Genomic DNA, 20,393 nt, shown 5'->3' with positions numbered 1-20,393 from the left:
ATTCGTTGGTCGGTCATATCGGAGTACGGGGATGACGGGGTGGGGTGGGGGTGGGGGGTGGGGGTAGGGTGTGTGGAGATTATTTCAAGGTCTAGCATTAGATAGACCAAGATTTAATACTCAAAGAAATAAAAGAGGTTAAATATTACACAAACCAAAGTACATTTTTTTATTTGTTTGTTTATTTCAATTCACTTACTTAGTTGCAGGGTCTGGCAATGGGGCGAGATTTCCTGGAACATTCCCTTGTATTATCTTGCAAAGTACATTTTACATTGGTTTCTCAGCTATGTTTTTTTGGGTACTAGGGATTGAACTCGGGGGTACTTGACCATTGAGCCACATCCCCAGCCCTATTTTGTATTTTATTTAGAGAGGGTCTCACTGAGTTGCTTAGCACCTCATAGGTGCTGAGGCTAGCTTTGAACTCAAGATCCTCCTGTCTCAGCCTCCCAAGCGGCTGGGATTACAGGCGCGGCTGAGAATGAAGTCCAAACTTGGATCTCCATCCCAATTCAAATTTCTAACTTCCAAAAAGGGTCAACTGAAGTTACTGGATAGACAATTGTATTTTAAGGATTTAAACAGTGAGGGCCAGGTATGTATATATGTGTGTATAACAACATACTTTCATGTGCTTTTCTGTTTTTGTCTGTAACAAACCTCAACTTTGGGCTTTATATTTCACACATCATATAACTAGTCATTTCTTTTTCCTTTGTGATACTGAGGATTGAACCCATGGGTGCTCTAACACTCACCCACATCCTTAGCCCTCCCCATTTTTTTTTAAGTTTTAGTTTGAGATTGAGTCTGCCTCTAAGTTGCCCAGGCTGGCCTTGAACTTGAAATCCTCCTGCCTCAGCTTCAAGGCACAATTACTGCATCAAAGATTCAGGGTAAACATGAGAAACATATTTCCTGCCCTCTTGAAGCTTCCACTCTAGTAATGTGGAATGCAAGTTACTTTAGAAAGTGGAAGGACATATACATTTTGGATTAATTTTTAAAAAATGTTCTCTATAGAGAACTCTAAAAGTGTATGCAATAAAATTTATACAGATGTTTATGGTGACACAAAAGATGTGTATTTCCTCATTAAAGAAAAATGTATTTACTGTTAATTAACACCAACATGGCAACATCTTTCAAATCCACTTTTTTAACAAATAATCACCACAGAAATCACAGGGAGCTGACAATTTGTCCGGTTATATAGGATTCAACTTCTAGGTATGAGTATCATAGAAGCACTATAGAAATTAATGTGTTTATTACATAGCTCATACACAAAGCTCAATAATTCAAGAACTCCATGACAGTCTTTCTAACTGTTCTGTAAATAAAATATAGTTACTGCAAATTTCTGCAACTTACACTCATTTTTTTAATCAAATTTTAAACCATTTGAGGAATCATTTAAGAAGGGACTTAAGGTTTGCAGTGTTACTACGATTCTTGGGGAGTTAATCTTTTACAAATTTTCTCATGTTTTGTATAACTCATGACACTAAAATACTTATGTTCCCACTTTTCATTGTTTAAGAGACAGATGAGTCAAATACTGATCCTTTATCTATAATCATGGGTGTGACAATGATCAAGTGATGCATGTTGTAGATCAGAACTCTTTAGAAATTAAATAAATGTCATTTCCAGTAGGTATGTGCTATTTTCTGTGTTGCCCAGAAATAATATTTGTTATAAACTAAAAAATATAAGCACTTATATCAGAATTTTAAAGAACTCAGTTATGGAAATTAAAAAAAAAAAAAAAACTTGATAACACAAGGCAAAACCCTTTCCAAAAGGTGGAAAGTCGTCATAGGTAGCACTGATAGGTTTCATTACTATCTCTCAGTAATAAACTTCATGTATTTAGACTGCACCATCATCACTAAATCTATTTGTAAAATAAATCCTTTAAGCCAGTATCATTTTTCTTCTTCAATGTGCATTATTTGTCTGCACTATGACTTTAAGCATCTTCATTTACTCATTTTTGTGTTTGGTTAATCTGGTCTACCACAACCACCAAACCTACCATACATATAGTTCATAAATTACACCCTGGCCATCCAATGTTGAATGAATTCTTGTTGCTTAAGATCTTCTCACTTTACTATTAAAAAGAGGTTTCCTTTACTCACCCCATACCCTCCCCCCCCCATGTTTACATTATTCTGAATTTCTCAAGAAAGTGGGAACTTTGGGGAGTTTCAAGGTGTTGGGGGGAATCAAACTGCTATAATCTAATCAATGAAATTATTTAGGACAAGGGCATTATCTTAAACATAATCCATTCCCCAAGCTTACTCTTCTTATCCAAGAACAATTCACTGAAAACAAAGACTCTCCTGAGCCAGCAACCAGAAAATCTTAGGAGGATCATAGGCTTAATGCAAACTGATTCTAGAATCCACTTAAAAAATACCCAGCCCAAATGAGCTAGCCATATAGAAGAGACCTGAGAGATACAGTGCAGATACTCTACAATGTTTTCATCAACTAGAACTATTGCAAGGCTATCATATCATGATAATCTATGGGTTGAAAATGATCTTCAGGCAGTATCCAATCTAGACCACTCTGAAGACGACATTCACTGGTTCTTCCCTCCAACCCTCCATAACTTACAAATAATTTGTTCCCGGTTGTACCCTCCCTGTGGGAGCTACGCACGTTTCTAGCAGAATGGTTGCCAGGGTGCCTTTTTTTTTTTTTTTTGGAAAGGGTTACGAGTCGCATAGTTTTATTTTCAAGCATCATGCTTTCAAAAATAATAACTCTAGGAACAAAACGGGATTATCCTTGCCACTTCTCCTATTTAACAGTAACAGTCTAAAGTTATTTGTAGCTATTTCTCGAGATTAATAATACACCTGTACCACTTAAACACATTCACTTAACTAGACTACCAGCGTTGATTGTGGCATTAAGGGTTTTTGAAATTTGGCCTAACAAAAAGGTTGTTCGGAAAATACGCATTACATCCGCATAACCCTACCAGGAAATAAGCCCAGGGGCCTGCAACTCTGAACAAGCCCTTGCTCAGCCACTCCCAACAAAGCTAAAAGGAAAGTCAGGAGTGGAATTTGGATCAAAGAAAAAATCCTGTGCGAAAATAAGTGTTAGGCCATATGGAGACGGAGGACGAAAGGACAGGCCTGGTTCTCCGCCAATGAGTCCAAGTGTCTCGATGGGGGGGAGCGGGGGTGACCAGCTCTGCGCCAGACAGGCTAAACTCCCCACCCCCGCCAGGCAGCCACGACCACCGCTCCAGCACCGCACTCCAGACCCCGCCTCCGCCCGTCACCTTTCCCGCACTAACCTTTCTCCTCCCGGCTGTCGGCCGCCATTGCTCCCCTCCGGCTTCCGCTGCTGCCGCCGCCGCTACCGCCACCGCCACCGCCACCGCCGCCGGGACGCGACTCACGCGGGCGCCGCAGCCGCGGCAGCAGTCGCACGCGCCTGTCCGTCAGTCCGCCCAACGAGCTGCGTGCTTCGCACTTGGCCGCTACCACTCACCCTCCTCGACTCACCCTTTCTTCCCTCTTCTTTCCGTTCTCCCTTATCCCCTTCCCTTTTTTCCAGCCTCCGACGGCCTAGGCCCAGCTTTCCCGTTGAGGCTCAGATAAGGGCGGGGTAAGGGGGAGGGAAGAGAAACAGATGGCGACGGCGGGCGGCGCTAAAATGGAGCCTGCTTCCTGCGTGAAACAATCCCGCTCCCGAAATGCCCTGCGCTGTTTACGCTCCGTTCCTCTTTGGAAACGTCACAGTGCGGACATGGGCGAAGAGGCAGGACGGTAAGGGAGCGTGGCGTAGCGTCAGCACGTCGCCCCGCCCACCGCAGCCCGGATGTCCCCGAACCAGTCTTATTTCTAGTAATTTTAGACGCAGGTTTTATACCGGCCGGGTGTTCTGCTGCGTACCCCGTAGTGGTGCAGATTTCCCACCCGAAACTCTTAGTGGAGTCCCTGGTAGGCTTTGAAAGATTAGGTGAGAAGAGACTGAATCAAAAACAATGTCGTATGATGCTCTCATTCAGTTAACTATTTAGTTTTTATTTAGTCCCAAATATTCATCTCACGCAGGTGCCGTGAGAATATATATACATCGTTTTTGTTTTAATAATCTGTTCCTTGCCCTTAAGGAAACCTAGTTTACAATCTAGTTAGAGACAAGGTATAAGTAAACAAATTTAAAATCGTGAATTCTATGAAACAGATTAATAAAGAGATTAATTAAACAGATTAAATATGGTTCTAAGAGTAGAACCATATTTCAGGGTTATCGAGTAAGTCCTTGATGAAGAGAAGTGTCTATTGAAGCATTACAGCTAATACACGGTCAGAGCAATGCATTAACAACTAGGACATCACTATTTACAAACATTAATGAAATAAACTGATTAATGCGTTTTGGGGGAGGTACTGGGAATTTACTGAGGCACTCTAATACTGAGTTTCATCCCTCCTCCTTTTTATTTTTTATTTTGGGACAGGGTCTCTCACTAAGATGCTGAGACTGGTCTACTACCTGGGATTCACCTGCCTTAAACTCCTGAGTCCCTGGGATTAAAGACATATTCACTGTGCCAGCTGCTAATTAATAGAACAAAGTCAGTCAGATGCTATGTTCCTCCTGATAGAAGTACGTATACCATCTACAAATCTTTCCAAAAAATTAAACCTGGATGTCATAAAGTCTGTGGATTCATCTTGACATGATTGCAGCCATCTTGAGTCGTAACAACTGTGCTTTCAACCACTGAGTAACCCTAGTTGGTTTCCTCTGTTTAGTTTCCAAGCACACTATAAATAGACAAAACCATTGAAGTAGAATGTAGAGCTTTTGTGACCATACCCTAGCCCCAGGAATGTACCTGATACTAGCTTGAGACAAACTGATATATTCTGGCTTGAATGAATTCACTTTTGTCCTGAACACTTCATAAGCCCCAAGTATACTGATTCAAATCATGAGAATCTGGTCTTGCTATTGCCCACAACCATGATTCTGTCAGTGAGTTCCTAATAACACTCTACAATTTTGAATCTATCTGCCTCTTTTCTTTGGTCTCCTTACACCTTGGGGCCAGTTCTCATATACTGGGACCGGGTTGTTCAGAACAAAGACTTTAGGTTAGTGGGTCTAGAAGTTGTAGGATAGTGTGAGTGTGAGAAGAGATGTAGGTTATCCTACCCCCAGGGGATATTTTACAATGTTTGGAGAAATTTGTGGTTGCCACAACAGGGGAGTGCTACTGGCATATGGATAGTAGGAACCAGGGATGCTGTTATACATCTTATAATGCATCAGAAAGACCCCCATAAGCAATAATTATTTCACCACCTAATGACAAGTACCAGTGTATATGTTAAGCAATTCCACAGAAACACCATTAGCAAAATCCAGACAACAGAAAACTCTGTGGGACAAATAAACAAGTGTCTTCAAAAATAAAATGCCATATAAAAAGATGGAAGAAGATGGGTGCTGTGGCACACACTGTAGTCACAGCTATTTAGGAGGCTGAGGTAGAAGAATTGCATATTTGAGGTCAGCCTGGGCAACACAGTGAGACCCTGTCTCAAAAAGGGCTAGGAAGGCCAGGTACAGTGTGCATGCCCATAATCCCAGTATTTTGGGAGGCTGAGACAGGAGGATCTCAAGTTCAAAGCTAGCCTCAGCAACTGTGAGGCACTGAGCAACTCAGTGAGACCCTATCTCTAAATAAAATACAGAACAAGGCTGGGGATGTGGCTCAATGGATAAAAAGAGCTAGGAAGAAGGTAGCTCAGTGGTAAAGCACCCACGAGTTCAATCCCCAGTATTGAAAAGAATGTAAGGATAACCTATAGATTAAAATTAATTTACTAGAAGATAAAAGTTATACACCAGTTGTAGTGCATGGATGTCATGTGTTGCCTTGTTCTCCCAAAATAATATGTTGAAGTACTAACCTGCATTACCTCAAAATTAAACCTTATTTTGAAATAGGGTTTTTTCAGATATACTTACTTAAGATGAAGTCATACGAAATAGGGTGGACTCTTAATCTAACAAGACTGGAATCCTTACAGGAGAAGAGACAGGCACAGAGCGAGAAGACTGCCATGTGACAACAGCATTAGATATTGGAGTGATACATCAAAGAAACACCAAAGGTTGTAAGCAAAAACCGGAAACTGAAAGAGGCAAGTAATGATTCTCTTCCTTAGTAGATTCTGAGGGAACATAACACTGTGGACAACTTGATTTCAAACTTCTGGCCTATAGAAATATCAGACAATACATTCTTGTTGTTTTAAGGCACCCTGTTTCTGTACTGTTACATCAGGAAACTAGGGCATTGTTTGGATACTGATTGGAATATACGACCGCACATTAATAAATACATATATATTAAATACTGAGTAAATACCTGATGGTTTTGAGGAATTATATTTAGCTATTTTTAATAGTAACATTAGTTTTTTGAAAGTTCTTATAATTTCAAGATACACACTGAAATATTTGCAGATAAAATTATATGATAACAGATTTGTTTCTAAAAAAATTGGTAGAAGACAGAAGGGTATGGCTGGAACAGTGGCACATTCCTGTAATACCAATGACTCTGGAGGCTGAGGCAGGATTGCAAGCTCACAGCCTCAGCAACTTAGCCAGACTTTGTCTCGAAATAAAAAATTGAAAGAAAAACAGAGGCTGGTGATGTAGCTCAGTGGTAGAGTGCCCTTGGGTTCAATCTCCAAGTCCCAAGGCAAAATAAAAAAGGAAGGAAGAAAGATAGGGAGAGCATTCCTTTCCATACCTTTAAGGAAGGCACCTTATCATGTCCACAGAACAGGTTAGAAGACTAAGTCTTGTGTGTTTGACCCAGAGACCATAAGCCAGCCACACCAGCTTCAGTTTCTAGAGTACTTGAACTAAAAAACCTGGCTAGAGCTGTTGAAAGAAATATCAACAGTACTTAGGGGTTTTTGTTTTTGTTATTGTTTTTATTGATAGAGAATGAAAATAGTAAATACCTATAGACAGGTCTCTGACTGTCCTGAGACTATGGTACCCTTCAATTAACAATCAAAATCTAGATATGGAAATCACCTTAATATTGACAGGTTTTAAAGTCTCTCCAAACCAGAGTTATCTGGTACTCTTGTTAAGCCATCTTTGTTTTCTCTGAAATAGAATCAATTGCTAGATCTTTATTTGCCCTTTCTATTTCCATTGTTACCACTCAAGTTGATTGCCTAACTGGTTGTTCTGCTTCCTGTTTGCCCCATACTATCATGCCTAAGACCATCAGATCAATCTTTTTGAAATATTGCAATCATGCTACTTTTCTGTTCAATATATAGATAGCTCTTTTCTTCCAAATAAATTATTAAACCATAAACAGACTTTCCACCTAATTATTTCCACCTAATCTTTTACTCTTGTCTCTCACTCAAGTCTAATCACGTGATGTAGTCAAAGTAACTTTTCTCTGTGCTCTCTTTTAAGTATACCACATCATTATTTTGCATATGTACAAAATTTCTCATTGACTTCTACCTAGACCCTCATGTCTCCTATTTTTTTTTTTGCCTGGGGTGGTTCCTGGGGATTGAACAAACTCAAGGGTACAAGGTGCTTTACCACTGAGCTACATCCCCGATCTTTTTTTTTTATTTAGAGGTAGAGTCTTGCTAAGTTGTTGAGTCTCACTAAATTGCTAAGTGTGGCCTCCATCTTGTGATCCTCCAGTCTCAGCCCCCCAAGGAGCTGGGATTACCAGCCTGCACCATAGCGTCTGGTTTGGGAGGTATTTTCTAGGATTGATATGAAGTCAGCAAAACTCTTGTGAGATAATCAAAAAATTCTGTATTGTAAATTATCCTCCTGTTTATTTTTTTGTGGCACTTGGCTAAAAGGCTATGAAGTAGATATCTCACTTTTCCTTGTAAAGGAGCCCAATCCGCTTCCTGATATTTAATTTTAATCAGTTTTCTATAATAAATATGTATACCTCGCACAAAACTTTTTTTGAAGGTATCATTCAGCCCCATAAGTGAACAGTGCCTCCTCTATATTCTCAAGACATTTGCTTTCTGGTCCTCTCAGACTGTTCTTATGGCTGCTTGTATACTGGATATCCAGACTGATATCTGTCTTGACAAACTTAGGTTTATCTTCTGGTGGACAGTAACCTCTCCTAAAACTGCCATTCTGCTTTCTGACCAAAATTGGGATACATGTAATCTGAGTCTCAAATGGTACAATTTCTACAAAGTATTTATAAGAAAAAAATGGTAAACAATTTTGAAAGTCTTTAGGAAAATAACAAATATGTGATCCTTATACTAATGTTGTTTTATTCTTTTCAGTACTAAAAAAGGCAATAGCTGCTCAATAAATATTTGTAGAATGCAAACATGAGAACTCCATTAAAGTGCATTTTTGGGTAAATAAATGCATGCGATTCTAACTCTGAAATCTTAATTAGAGTACTGGCCTATTAAATTGAGGCTATAGGTTAATATATGAGAGAAGGACATACATTTATGTACTCACCCACAAACACATGTGTGGGGAGAATTAAGTAAACTAGAGATGAAAGAAACACACAGAGACAATTACATGTTAAAGTAACTAGTTAATATTTACTGAGTCTTCCATATTATTTTTTGGGGGGNTGTGTGTCTGTACTCTTGTCCCACCAAACAAACATTTGATATTTGAACCACACTTGGCTTAGTGTGCTATAGACTAAATGCTTAGAAATAGGCAATTTTTTCTTCCCCTCTTACTTTAAATCTTATCCTTGTTATGCTTCAGAGAATGAGAAGAATATTGTTGAACGCAATGTGTCCACGTCAGGAGTGAGCATTTACTTTGAGGCTTATCTTTATAATGCTACCAACTGTACCAGCACACCATGGCACCTCCCCCCCATGCACATGAGCTCTTCCCAGCGCCGGCCCTCCACTGCTATTGAAGAAGAAGATGAAGACTCACCCTCAGAGTGCCACACTCCTGAGAAGGTGAAGAAACCGAAGAAGGTGTACTGCTATGTGTCACCAAAGGTTGGAACACCCCATTTTTGTATTATAGTCCCTCTACTTGAGCCTGCCTCTAATTGGGATTTAGTAACATTAGCAACAAAATACCAGTCTGAGTGCTGGTGGGGCAGGATCATTGACTTGACTTGAATGGTTTGGGGATGCTGCTAAGAGAGGTTACTGAAAGTGGAGCAGTAGATTGATATTTGTTTGGAACTAGCCTAGATCTCTGTCTAGAGAGGCTTTGTGCCTTGGCACTGTGAGCATCTGTCTGTGCTGCCTTTTGATTGCTTCAGTGGAGAATTTTCAAGACATGGCTCTGAGTTGTAAAGAAAGCTACTTTTAACCATTAAGAAGTTCTCACCAGTATAAAAATCACTATTGGCCCCTTGTACTATGTTGAAACAATTTGGTCATTTATTCTGTGATTTGTGAAACCTCAATAAATGGATGTCACATCAGGCTCCAAGATTGGAATAAAGAAATTTTGGCAGAGACAAGAAGGTGAACTTCCCAAGCCCCTGAGCTCAGAGACGCTTTTTATAAGTGTTTCATTTGAATATTTGTATTTTCTTAGTAAGTTCTCATAAAAATGAGACTCTGTTGAAATACCCTATTTTATCTGTTTAATCTCATAACCAAAACTGAGTTCAAATTCTGTTCTTCAGAGCACTTGCTGTATACCATCTTCACTTAAAAATCTAGCCTTTATTTGGACTAGAAGGGATGGTAATGAGGGAAATGGATGAGGTGAATGAATGAAATAAGACTGGCTTTGAATTGATCATTGCTAAAGCCTGGTTATGGGTTCATTATATTGTTTTCTCTTTGGAAAATGTCTTTAAATCAAGAAAAAAAATCTGATCTGCCTCATGTTCATATAATAAGTTTTTTGTTTTTTTAGATTAAAGAACTGTTACATTGTCTTTTCCTTTTTTGTAAATTGCAAATTGCATAGGAAGATCCTTCTTTATCCTTGCATGGAATATTTTGGTGAACTTTTTGTGTGAGCTGCCCCCAAAACACACATGCATTACTATCCTCTTGCCTTTCCATCCCTGGCAAATCCTTGGCCACCCAAGGAGGAGGAAAGTAATGGGTCTGGAAGACTGGTATGCCCTGTCTGGACTTAACAAAGTCATTCTGACCAGCACTGGGCTGAGTAGGAGATTCGGATTGTTTCTGGGTAAAATGTTCACCACTCTGATCCCAGCTATTTCAGAATTGTAAGACTTGAGTTTTAAGGTTATAAATTGTCTCTGTGAAATTTTATGTCATTGTAATATTTTTAATTTGCCCTTTTGGGGGGGGGATACCAGGTATTGAACTCAGGGGCAATCAACCACTGAGTCACATGCCCAGCCCTATTTTGTATTTTACTTAGAGACAGGGTCTCACTGAGTTGCTTAGTGCCTCACAGTTGCTAGACTGGGGTTTGGGGTTTTGGTGTTTTTGTTTGTTGTTTTGTTTTGATACTAAGTTTCACTATGTTTTCCAGGCTGGGCTCAGTGATTCTCCCACCTCAGTCTCCAAAGTAGCTGGGATTAGGGTGTTTTGGTCCACTTTTTCGTGGCTGTGACTAAAAGACCTAACAGGAACAAGTTTAGAGGAGGAAAGTTTATTCAGGAGCTCACAGTTTTGGTGGCCTTAACCCATAGACAACTAACTCCATTCTTCGGGACTTGAGGCGAGGCAGGACAACTTGGCAGAGCAAAGTGGCTTCTGATAGGGCCATCATGAAGCACAGAGAGAGACTAAGCTCCTCAATGACCCATTTCCTCCAGGCACACTCTACCTGCCTTTAGTTACCACTCTGTTAATCCCAATCAGGGGATAAATTCACAGATTGGGTTAAGGTTCTCAACTCAACCATTCACCTCTAAATCTTCTTACATTGTCTTATACATAAGCTTTTGTGGGATACTTCACATCAAACCATGATATTCCGCCCCTGGTCCCCAAGGTTCATGACCTTTCTCACAATGCAAAACACACAGTCCATTTCCAAAAGTCTCCATAGTCTCAGCAATCTAAGAGTGTTCAAAAGTTCAAGTCCAAAATCTCCTCTGAGACTCAAGGCAAACTCACATTGTGAGCTCCTGTAAAAATCAAAAGCAATTCACAAGTACCTAATATATAAAGGTACAGAGCAAATATTTCTATTAAGAAAAATAGGGGCATAGAAAGAAGGGATGGGACCAAAGCAAGACCAAAATCCAGCTGGGCAAATAATTCCTGTAGTTCCAGGTTCTCTGCAAAGGGCTTATGTACTATGTACCTCCTGGGTTTGCTGGTTGCAGTCCACATGACCTCTCTCTTGGCTTGTCTGTGCTCAATTCCTACAGCTTTCCTCCAGAGACATTCCATGGTACTGCATTTCTTAATCTTGGGAGTTTCTACTACAACTTTGGCTTCCACCTCACATCTTCACACATTGCGTGCTCAGGGGAAGCCAGTAGGGACTCAGACCTTGCTGCACTTTACCTGGCCTCCCAGTTCTTCCTTTTTACCTCTTAACTCAAGCACCCTGCATTCCTGCAGAACCAGCACCACTTGGTTCACGTGGTTCACGCCAAAGTCTGTCACTAATTCCAGCTGCAGCCAATCCTCCAGAACCCTGGCTGTAGAAGCCTTTGAGTGCCTAGGTGGCTGAGATTGTTTAAAAAACTTCTGAGGCTCTCTTCTAGGCAAGCAGGGCTCCCCACTGGTCTCTTCCCAAAGGAAGTTTTACTTTTACTTCCTTGAGCCTGAGATGGGTGTGATCTCGCCAATTCCTGAGATGCCTTGGAGCCATTATTCTTGTTGTCTCTGAGCAAAGTCTTTAGCATTTCTTTAGTGTTGTGAATGTCTTTTTTAACAACTGCAACTTTCTTAGCCTCAATTTTACTCCCACTTTCTTCTTGCATTGTTTCACACATGAGATTTTAGAGGATACCTCACATCAACCATAATAAATGGGTATGAACCATGATGCTGTACTGAGTCTTTATTAACTACTAAACCCTATGAAAGTGTTTTCTCTATTGTCTCATTTAACTTTTGTTTTATTTTGTTTTATTATGTTTTAAATTTATTTGATACTAGGGCATGAACTCAGGAACACTTAACCACTGAGCCATATTCCCAGCCCTTTTTTTAAATTTTGAGACGGGATTGCTAAATTGCTTGGGGCTTTGCTAAATTACTGAGGTGCCGGACTTTAACTCCCAACTTTAAAGTAAATAAACTATTCTAGATTTACCCATGTTTTCACCAAAAATAAATAAATAAATAAATAACTTACTGAGGCTAGCTTTGATCCTGTCTGTGATCCTCCTGCCTCAGCTTCCTGGGCCACTGGGATTGCAGGCATGCACTACCACCCCTGGCTAACCTTCATTTTAAAGATAGATCCATTGAATGTCTCATGAGCCATTTCAAGAAGGAATGCTACCATAAGAAATACATTTGTATGTGAGTGTATCTTACTTTTTTCAGACTGCTAAAACAACATACCATTGACTACATAACTTATAAACAATAGACACTTATTTCTATCAGTCTTGGAGATTGGGAAGTTCAAAATGAAGATATTACCATATTTTGTCTGATAAAGGCCCACTTTCTCATAGAAAAAATATTCCAGCTATATGTTAACATGTCAGAAGGGGCAAACAAGCTACCTAGAGCCTCTTTTATAAGTCACTAATCATATTCTTGGGGTCTCTACCCTATCATCTAATCACCTCTGAAAGGCCCTACCTTTTAATATCATTGTCTTGAGGGTTGAAATTTCTACATATGAATATTGGAAGAATATAAACATTCAAATTATAGCAGAATTTCAAGAATGATATAATTAAATATCATGAAGAAATAAATTTTCATGAATAATTCAATTCTACTTAGGTCAGCCTGGGAAACTTAGCGAGACCCAGTCTCAAAATAAAAACTAAAAGGGCTGTGAATTGTCATGAGCGAGCTATGTCATTAACATATACCAAAACATGTTTGTGTCTTTCCACAGTGTCAGAATTTATTGAATAACAATAAATTCACAGACTACACCACTTTAATCAGTGGCAGTTCACTGATGAAAGTCAAAAGCCAGGCAAACATATATCCTTTTATTAATTACTAACATCTATAATACTCAAGTAACACATCACACTTCACACAATTCTATATATATAAGTTAAAGAAAGGCTAAGAAAAGGTTTAGGCAGCCATAGGGGTTCAGGAGGCTAACTGAGAGCAAAGGCAAAAAACAGATAAAAATGCAAAGAGTCACTGTAGGTAATCAAGTAAGATTATGAACCAGCCCAAGAACTTGTTTGGCATGCAAAATTGTCAAAGCACAGGAACTTATTCTAGGCCAAAGTCCAGAAGGATAACAGTTTCACACTCTCAGCTTGAGATGTCAACTTAGAGAAGGCTGTATGTGTTCATCACAGGCAGGAGAAATAGCACTCTGCTAAAACCCAAGGACAGCGATTTGGAGGTTAGTCACTGTTGCAATATTTCTGGGCAAGGTTCATGATGAGGGACCAGGTGATGCAGTCAGGGCACCACCATGAATAGTCTGGTGTGTGGGGGGGTCCTTCTTTTATGGGCTCTGAGTCAAGGGTTTGCTTCATTCAGTTGTCTGGTGTGTTGGATAAACTCATGGGCCTAGCTTTTCTGAACATGAGTTTAATATGCCCATACATCCATGTATTTCTGATTAATTTGATAACTTCATAGGTGGTCATTTTTGTTTGGTTTGGTTTTATTTATTTATTTATTCTAATTATGTATATATGACAGCAGAATGCATTTTAATTCATTGTATATAATTACAGCACAACTTTTTTTATTCTGTTGTGTCATAGCTTTCCTTTTATTGCATATGTTTAAGGAGTACAGTATTATGTACGCATATCTTTCCTTTTTTCTTCATTTTAATTAGTTATACGTGACAGTAGAATGCATTTATATACTTTGATATATCATACATATATGGGATATAATTTCTCATTTTTCTGAGTGTACTTATTGCAGAATCATATTGGTCATGCAGTCACATATATAACATAGAGTAATAATGTCTGTTTTATTCTACTATCTTTCCTATCCCCACATCCCATCCCTTTCCTTCCCATCACTTCCCTCTACCCTAGTGCCCCTGGCCTTATTGTGAATTAGCATCTGCATATTAGAGAAAACATTCAGTCTTTGGTGTTATGGGATTGGATTATTTCGTTTAGCATGATATTCTCCAATTCCAACCATTTGCTGGCAAATGCCGTAATTTTACTCTTCTTTAAAGCTGAGTAATATTCCATTGAGTATATATACCACATTTTCTTTATCCATTCATCTATTGAGGAATACCTAGGTTGGTTCCATAGTCTAGCTATTGTGAATTGAGCTTCTATAAACATTGATGTGGCTGCATCACTATAGTATGATGATTTTAAGTCCTTTGGGTATAAACCAAGGAGTGGGATAGCTGGGACAAAAGAAAGAGAGAAGAAGAAGGAGGAGGAAGGGGAGGAGGAGAAGGAGGAGGAGGGAAGAGAAGAGAAGAGAAGGGAAGAGAAGAGAAGAGAAGAGAAACACACACACACACACAGACACATATATTTGTACCTGTGACTCTACATGCCTCTAAAGGACTTCATTGCAAGTGTGTTCCTGCAAGTTAACACTCCTATCTAAACTGACTCATTTGACCAGAACAACCAGTTCACATGCCAGTGCAAGTGAAGAAAGAGGCAATAAAAAGAGGGAAAGAGGAAAAGGCATTTAAAAGCTGACTAGTTACATTTACATTTAGTTAATGATTGCTTTTGTTTTCCAAGGGCTACCTAACTTTTTGGAGAAAGAAAAACAGAGTCGACTGAAGTATGAAATTAATATTTCTGTAGAAGATCTAGTCTGCCCTTCTTGCCTTCTTTTTTTTTTTTTTTAAAGAATTTTTTAATATTTATTTTTTTTAGTTTTCGGCGGACACAACATCTTTCTTTGTATGTGGTGCTGAGGATTGAACCCGGGGCGTATGCATGCAAGGCGAGCGCGCTACCGCTTGAGCCACATCCCCAGCCCCATCCTTGCCTTCTTCTTAAGACTTAATTTCATCCACAATTTTAGTAGCTTAACTAACCATCTTCACTTCCTTCCCTTCCTGCCCCCTCATTTTTCCCCCACTAGGAGCATTTGTTGAACATTTGTTACATGGCAGGCACTGAGCAAGGCCTTGTTGTTTTTATGCCAAAATAAGTTAGTTTATAATTGATCCTCTTGATCAAAAGTTCTCAAACTATAATGTTTATAGAAGCTCAATTCACAATAGCTAGACTATGGAACCAACCTAGGTATTCCTCAATAGATGAATGGATAAAGAAAATGTGGTATATATACTCAATGGAATATTACTCAGCTTTANACAGGGATGAGAGGTGGGGAGGGGGGAGGGTGGAGGATGGGAAAGGCAGTGGAGCATAACAGACACTAGTATGGCAATATGTAAATCAATGGATGTGTAACTGATGTGATTCTGCAATCTGTGTATGGGGTGAAGGTGGGAGTTCATAACCCACTTGAATCAAAGTGTGGAATATGATATGTCAAGAAATTTGTAATGTTTTGAACAACCCACAATAAAAAATTAAAAATAAAAAAAAAAAAAAAGATTCATGAAAAAACTGTTTTGAAAATGCCCATTCCTGGGGATCGGATTCAGATGTTCTGGGTCTGGGAATCAGTCATTTTAACAAGCATCTTAAATGATTCAAGGGAATAACTTAATTGGATTTGCATTTTGAGTGATACTTCTATCAATCTCTGTAAAATTATTAGAACAACTTGCTATTAGGTTTGTGGACAGCTCAACTCTGAAAGATTTTTCTCTCCTTAAGAACTTTGAAATTAGGCTTTCTGTTCAAAGACAGACTCTGCCACTTAAAAGCTGTTTAGTTGGCTGAATCAATGAGTTAACCTCTTTTTACCTGTGTCCTCATCTGTAAGGCTACGTGGGAATCAGAGCCTCTTCCTTAGGATTACTATGCAGATTTAGCAAATAAAGCATATGTGTTATCAAGACAGAGCAGTAAGTTCTCAAAAAATGATAGCTGTAATAATACTAATTATTATTTTTATACTTAGCATTATAATATAGCTCCATTTATTATTATTTCATTATTATTATTATTATTGTATTGGAGATCAGATATAGAGGCACTTTACCACTGAGCTTCAATCCCAATCCCTTTTGTTTTATATTTCAAGACAGGACTTCACTATTTTGCTGAGGCTGGCCGCAAACTTGTGATCCTTCTGCCTCAGCCTCCTGAAACTGTCCCATTTTTAGATCAAAAATGGGGGGGATAAAAAGTGATCAGATTCTTGAAACATGACGAGCTGCTTCAAAAGGAAGAAGCATTCTAAATGCTAAATTATCTTCTTTGAGGCCAAAATTTTTATTTTATCATTAATATTTTATTTTATTTTTTATTTCATTAAAATTTTATTATATAATTAATAATTAATTATATCATTAATAATCATTTCATTTTTTAATTTCCATAGGTCTACTTATTGAATTCCTGAATAGTAAGTACTACTATTAATGCTGTTCTGAAATTTTCTCCTCATTGCTTATTTTAAAAGAACCAAGTTTATCTAGTTCAGAGAAAGGAAATAATTTCTGCTCTCATCAAGAATCTAAAAGATGTCATTAACAGAGATAAGGATTATAGAAGGAAAGTCAGAATTAGAAGGAGGTTCAATTTCTTCACCACTTACATACAGCTAGGGTCTTATACTTTTATATACCAGAATTTAAATGTATTATTTCTACTGCATCTTCATAATCACCCAGGAGAAAGTACAATTATAATTCCCATTTTTAAAGAAGTCTTCATCTTTAAAAATGAAAGTTTTCAGTCAAGAACCCAGAACTATTTGATCTCAAATCCTCCCTTAGTTTCCATACCAAACTGCTCCCCAGACACTTCAAAGGACTCAAGTAAAGGTGGTTTCCTGAGAGGACTAAACAGGACTTCAGATTAGCATTTCCACTTCTCCTGAGCACAAAACACACTTATGTAATATTCCAAAATATTGAAGAAAAATAAAAAAAAAATTTTAGAAAATGTTTTCCAATCCTTCCTCTGAATGACTGACCTTACCTTTGATACACATTCCATATTCTTTACATCAAAGGTTCCACAAATACACGAAGAAAATACTGAAATATTCTCTGGCTTACAAAAGTGTTTTCAAATGAAAAGTGGCAGTTTTGGGTAATGGAAAACTGAAATCATTTGCAACTGAAATCAATCAATTGTGCTGCTTCTACCTGCTAAGGAAAGTGGTGTATTTTGGAGCAGAGGGGAAAGAAACCTCTACTCTTCCTTTTCTCTTTTGTAAAGTATAAGGACAGCAAGCAGATGACTCAGATTAATGATCTACTCACATGTGTTTGTTTGCTCTAAAAGATGCAGAGGTCCTTTAAGAAAATAGTGATTGACAAATTTTAAGTCCGTAAATAAATCTGAGTCAGTAAAAAGTTGCAGAATTTACTCCTGTACCATTGAGTGTTATTTGATAGTGTGATTTTCAAATGGATGTGCCATATTCTATCATATAGATACTCTATTGGATATGGTTCTTTTGCACACCACCCTAGAGGAGACATAAACAGGAATCTATTACTGGGTATTAGATGTCTTACAAATTCTATGAAATTGTACTTAAGTGAGCTTTTGGGAAGAATTTCCACAGCCAGAATCACACTGCCAGTTTTTTGATCCTGAGTCATCACTGCCACAGGAAACCATCAAACTTGAAAGACAGTGGCAAGCTGAACAAAGCAGCAGATTGCCACCTTGAGTTTGCTGTGCTGAAAAGGTTCACTGTTGAAGGTCCCATGAACACAGATCCCCTGTGTCTGATTAGTGGAAACCCAAACTGTCTGCAACCCTGTGAAGGCACCTGGGAAATGTAATTTTTTACTCTCCAACATCCAAGACACAGAAACAATAAGTCGATTGTAATTAAAACAGCATAATGTATTACAATTTATTTAGACATTTTTGAATTTTAGATTTTTAGGTTCCTTGCACATTTTTTCTCTACCCTAAATATGTATTTAGGTATTTATTGTATTATAAATTCCTTAGTCAAATAATATGAATACTTTTCAAGTTTTTGATGATTGCATAATTTTCCTCTTTTTAAAAACGTAATATGATTTTATGCTCCTCCCAGTCAATCTTGTTCCATATGGTCAGTCATGATTATATATTTGTTAGTACTTTTAAACTATAAACTGATGCATTATTTAAAAACTTTGAGTTTCTTTTGCTAGTAAGTTTGAACATTGTAATTCTCACAACAGGTGAATTATAATTAAGTCTTTAGCCTACTGTTTTTCCTAATATTTCTCAGCAATACTGTTCTAGTCAGCTTTTTCACTGCTGTGAATAAAAGTCCTGACCAGAACAATTGTAGAGGAGGAAAGTTTATTTGAGGGCTCACAGTTTCAGAGGTCTCAGTCCATAGAAGACCAGCTCCATTCCTCAGGGTGCAAGGTGACACAGAATGTTATAGCAGAAGAGCAGTGGTAGAGAAAAGCAGTATAGAGAGACTCCACTGTCCAGATAGAAAATATATACCCCAAAAGCAAGCCCACAGTGACTTGTGTCCTCAGCCACACCCTACCAGCCTTCAATTGCCACTCAGTTAATCCCATCAGGATATTAATTCACTGATTGGGATAAGTCTCTAATAACCCAGTCACTTCTCCTCTAAACCTTATTGTGTTGTCTCACACTTCAGCTTTTGGGGGACGCCTCACATTCAAACCATAACAAATACATTTATAAATAATCTCATAGGGTGGGAAATTAACATGGTTGTTTTGTTGGGTCATGTGTAATTGTTACTAGTGAAAAAGATAACTCTAAGATCTAGTGACACCAGTGTTTATAGCCCTGTAACAAACTTCTTTAGCTCTTTCATGTACATATCAAGGAAGTTTTTTTCTCTTTATGGACTCCATAATTAAACTTGGTTGAATTCTGTAGGTCTTAATTTAAAAGCAAGATTATATAACTCAATTATGATACAGTCAGTTGGATTTATATGGAAATTGTAGACTTGCAAATAAGTATTTGAATATCTATCAGTATAATTTTATGCATTTGGATTTACTTGTGGTGAGACCCAGGCTATAAATGTCTAGATATTCATAGAAAGACCGTAGGAAGAAGGAAGTTCTGTAAGGAAGAGCTCTATGACTCCGGGAAGTCCAAAAGGTCTAAACATTCAGAGCTACCATGGAATAACTATTCTTCCCTGATTTAATGAGACCAGATGAACTCTCTGGAAAACTTCACACTGGGCGTATAACACCTCCAAGATCCATTTCTTCTAGCAGGTACAATATACAGCACCCTGTCAGAAATGGTGAGATGACGATGATAATTTCTGGGGTTAATCATCTTGCATTTTCTTCCCAAAAAAGTATAGGGAGATTTAGAAGAGATACATAAGAAAAGCCTTGTTTCACTACTATTTAGTGATTTAGAAAAAAAGGAACTTGTTCTAAAATCACTTTTGAAACTAGAATACCTTTTACCAGATTAAGACAAAAATCCTTAACATACATATTGTACTTGAACAGGTGTTTTGAAAGACTAGGTTAGCCACAAACCCACAAATTGTCATCATTCTCCATCTAGTGGCAAGACAAGCTAATTGAAGCAAGCCACTAAAAAATATTCTTACTCTTAGATGTTGGACCCAGTATTTTAAAAAATTGATTTTATAGGACATATTATAAAACCTCACAACTATTTTGTTAAAATGTGATATAAATAAACTCTATGTAAAATAATACATTATTATAATTAGGTTCTATGATTTTTCTTTTAAAAGATTGATTAAATTTCTGATAAAACTGATCAGGAAAAGGAAAGAAGGTGCCATGAAGTTTTTATTCTATTGCTGAAATTAAAAACAGGAACACACAAACAGCTGCTATGCAAATGAAGAGTTACACACTTTTGCTATTAGAGTATTAATGAAAATTAAAACAACAATTAGAAAGCTTAATCATATTAAGTAGGAGTAAGGAAGTTAAGACATAAGAAACCTGTATAACTTAAGGGAAAATAAGCTAGTGCAACAATTCTAGGGAACAACCTGGAAAACTTGATAAATTAACTATACCTATACTTTGTATATGATGTAGCAATTTGATTTCTTGTGCATTTTTGTAAGAGTATTTTCACAGCAGTGTCTGAAAGGCTACATGTTCATCAGAAGAGGAGGGGAATAAAATGAGAGATAGACACAAAAGTTATATGCAGAAATAATTTT

General features: G+C 38.0%; 1 protein-coding gene across 4 annotated transcripts in view; it reads right to left on the bottom strand.

The window, feature by feature from the left end:
- Nucleotides 1–3,551, bottom strand: part of Ythdc1 (YTH domain containing 1) — a 30,199-nt gene extending 26,648 nt beyond the window's left edge. For all 4 annotated transcript variants that reach the window (XM_015482152.2, XM_015482153.2, XM_015482154.2 and 1 more), the window contains exon 1: nucleotides 3,332–3,551. In XM_015482152.2, the coding sequence (XP_015337638.1) occupies nucleotides 3,332–3,359 (28 nt within the window). In that variant the 5' untranslated portion in view covers nucleotides 3,360–3,551. The remainder of the gene's footprint in view (nucleotides 1–3,331) is intronic.
- Between the last annotated feature and the right edge of the window lie 16,842 nt (nucleotides 3,552–20,393).

The sequence above is a fragment of the Marmota marmota genome, unplaced genomic scaffold (assembly GCF_001458135.2).
Source record: "Marmota marmota marmota unplaced genomic scaffold, marMar, whole genome shotgun sequence".
In the NCBI taxonomy this organism is placed as follows: Eukaryota; Metazoa; Chordata; class Mammalia; order Rodentia; family Sciuridae; genus Marmota; species Marmota marmota.
Note: the sequence above shows the minus strand (reverse complement) of the source record. Positions and strands in the feature narration are given on the sequence as shown.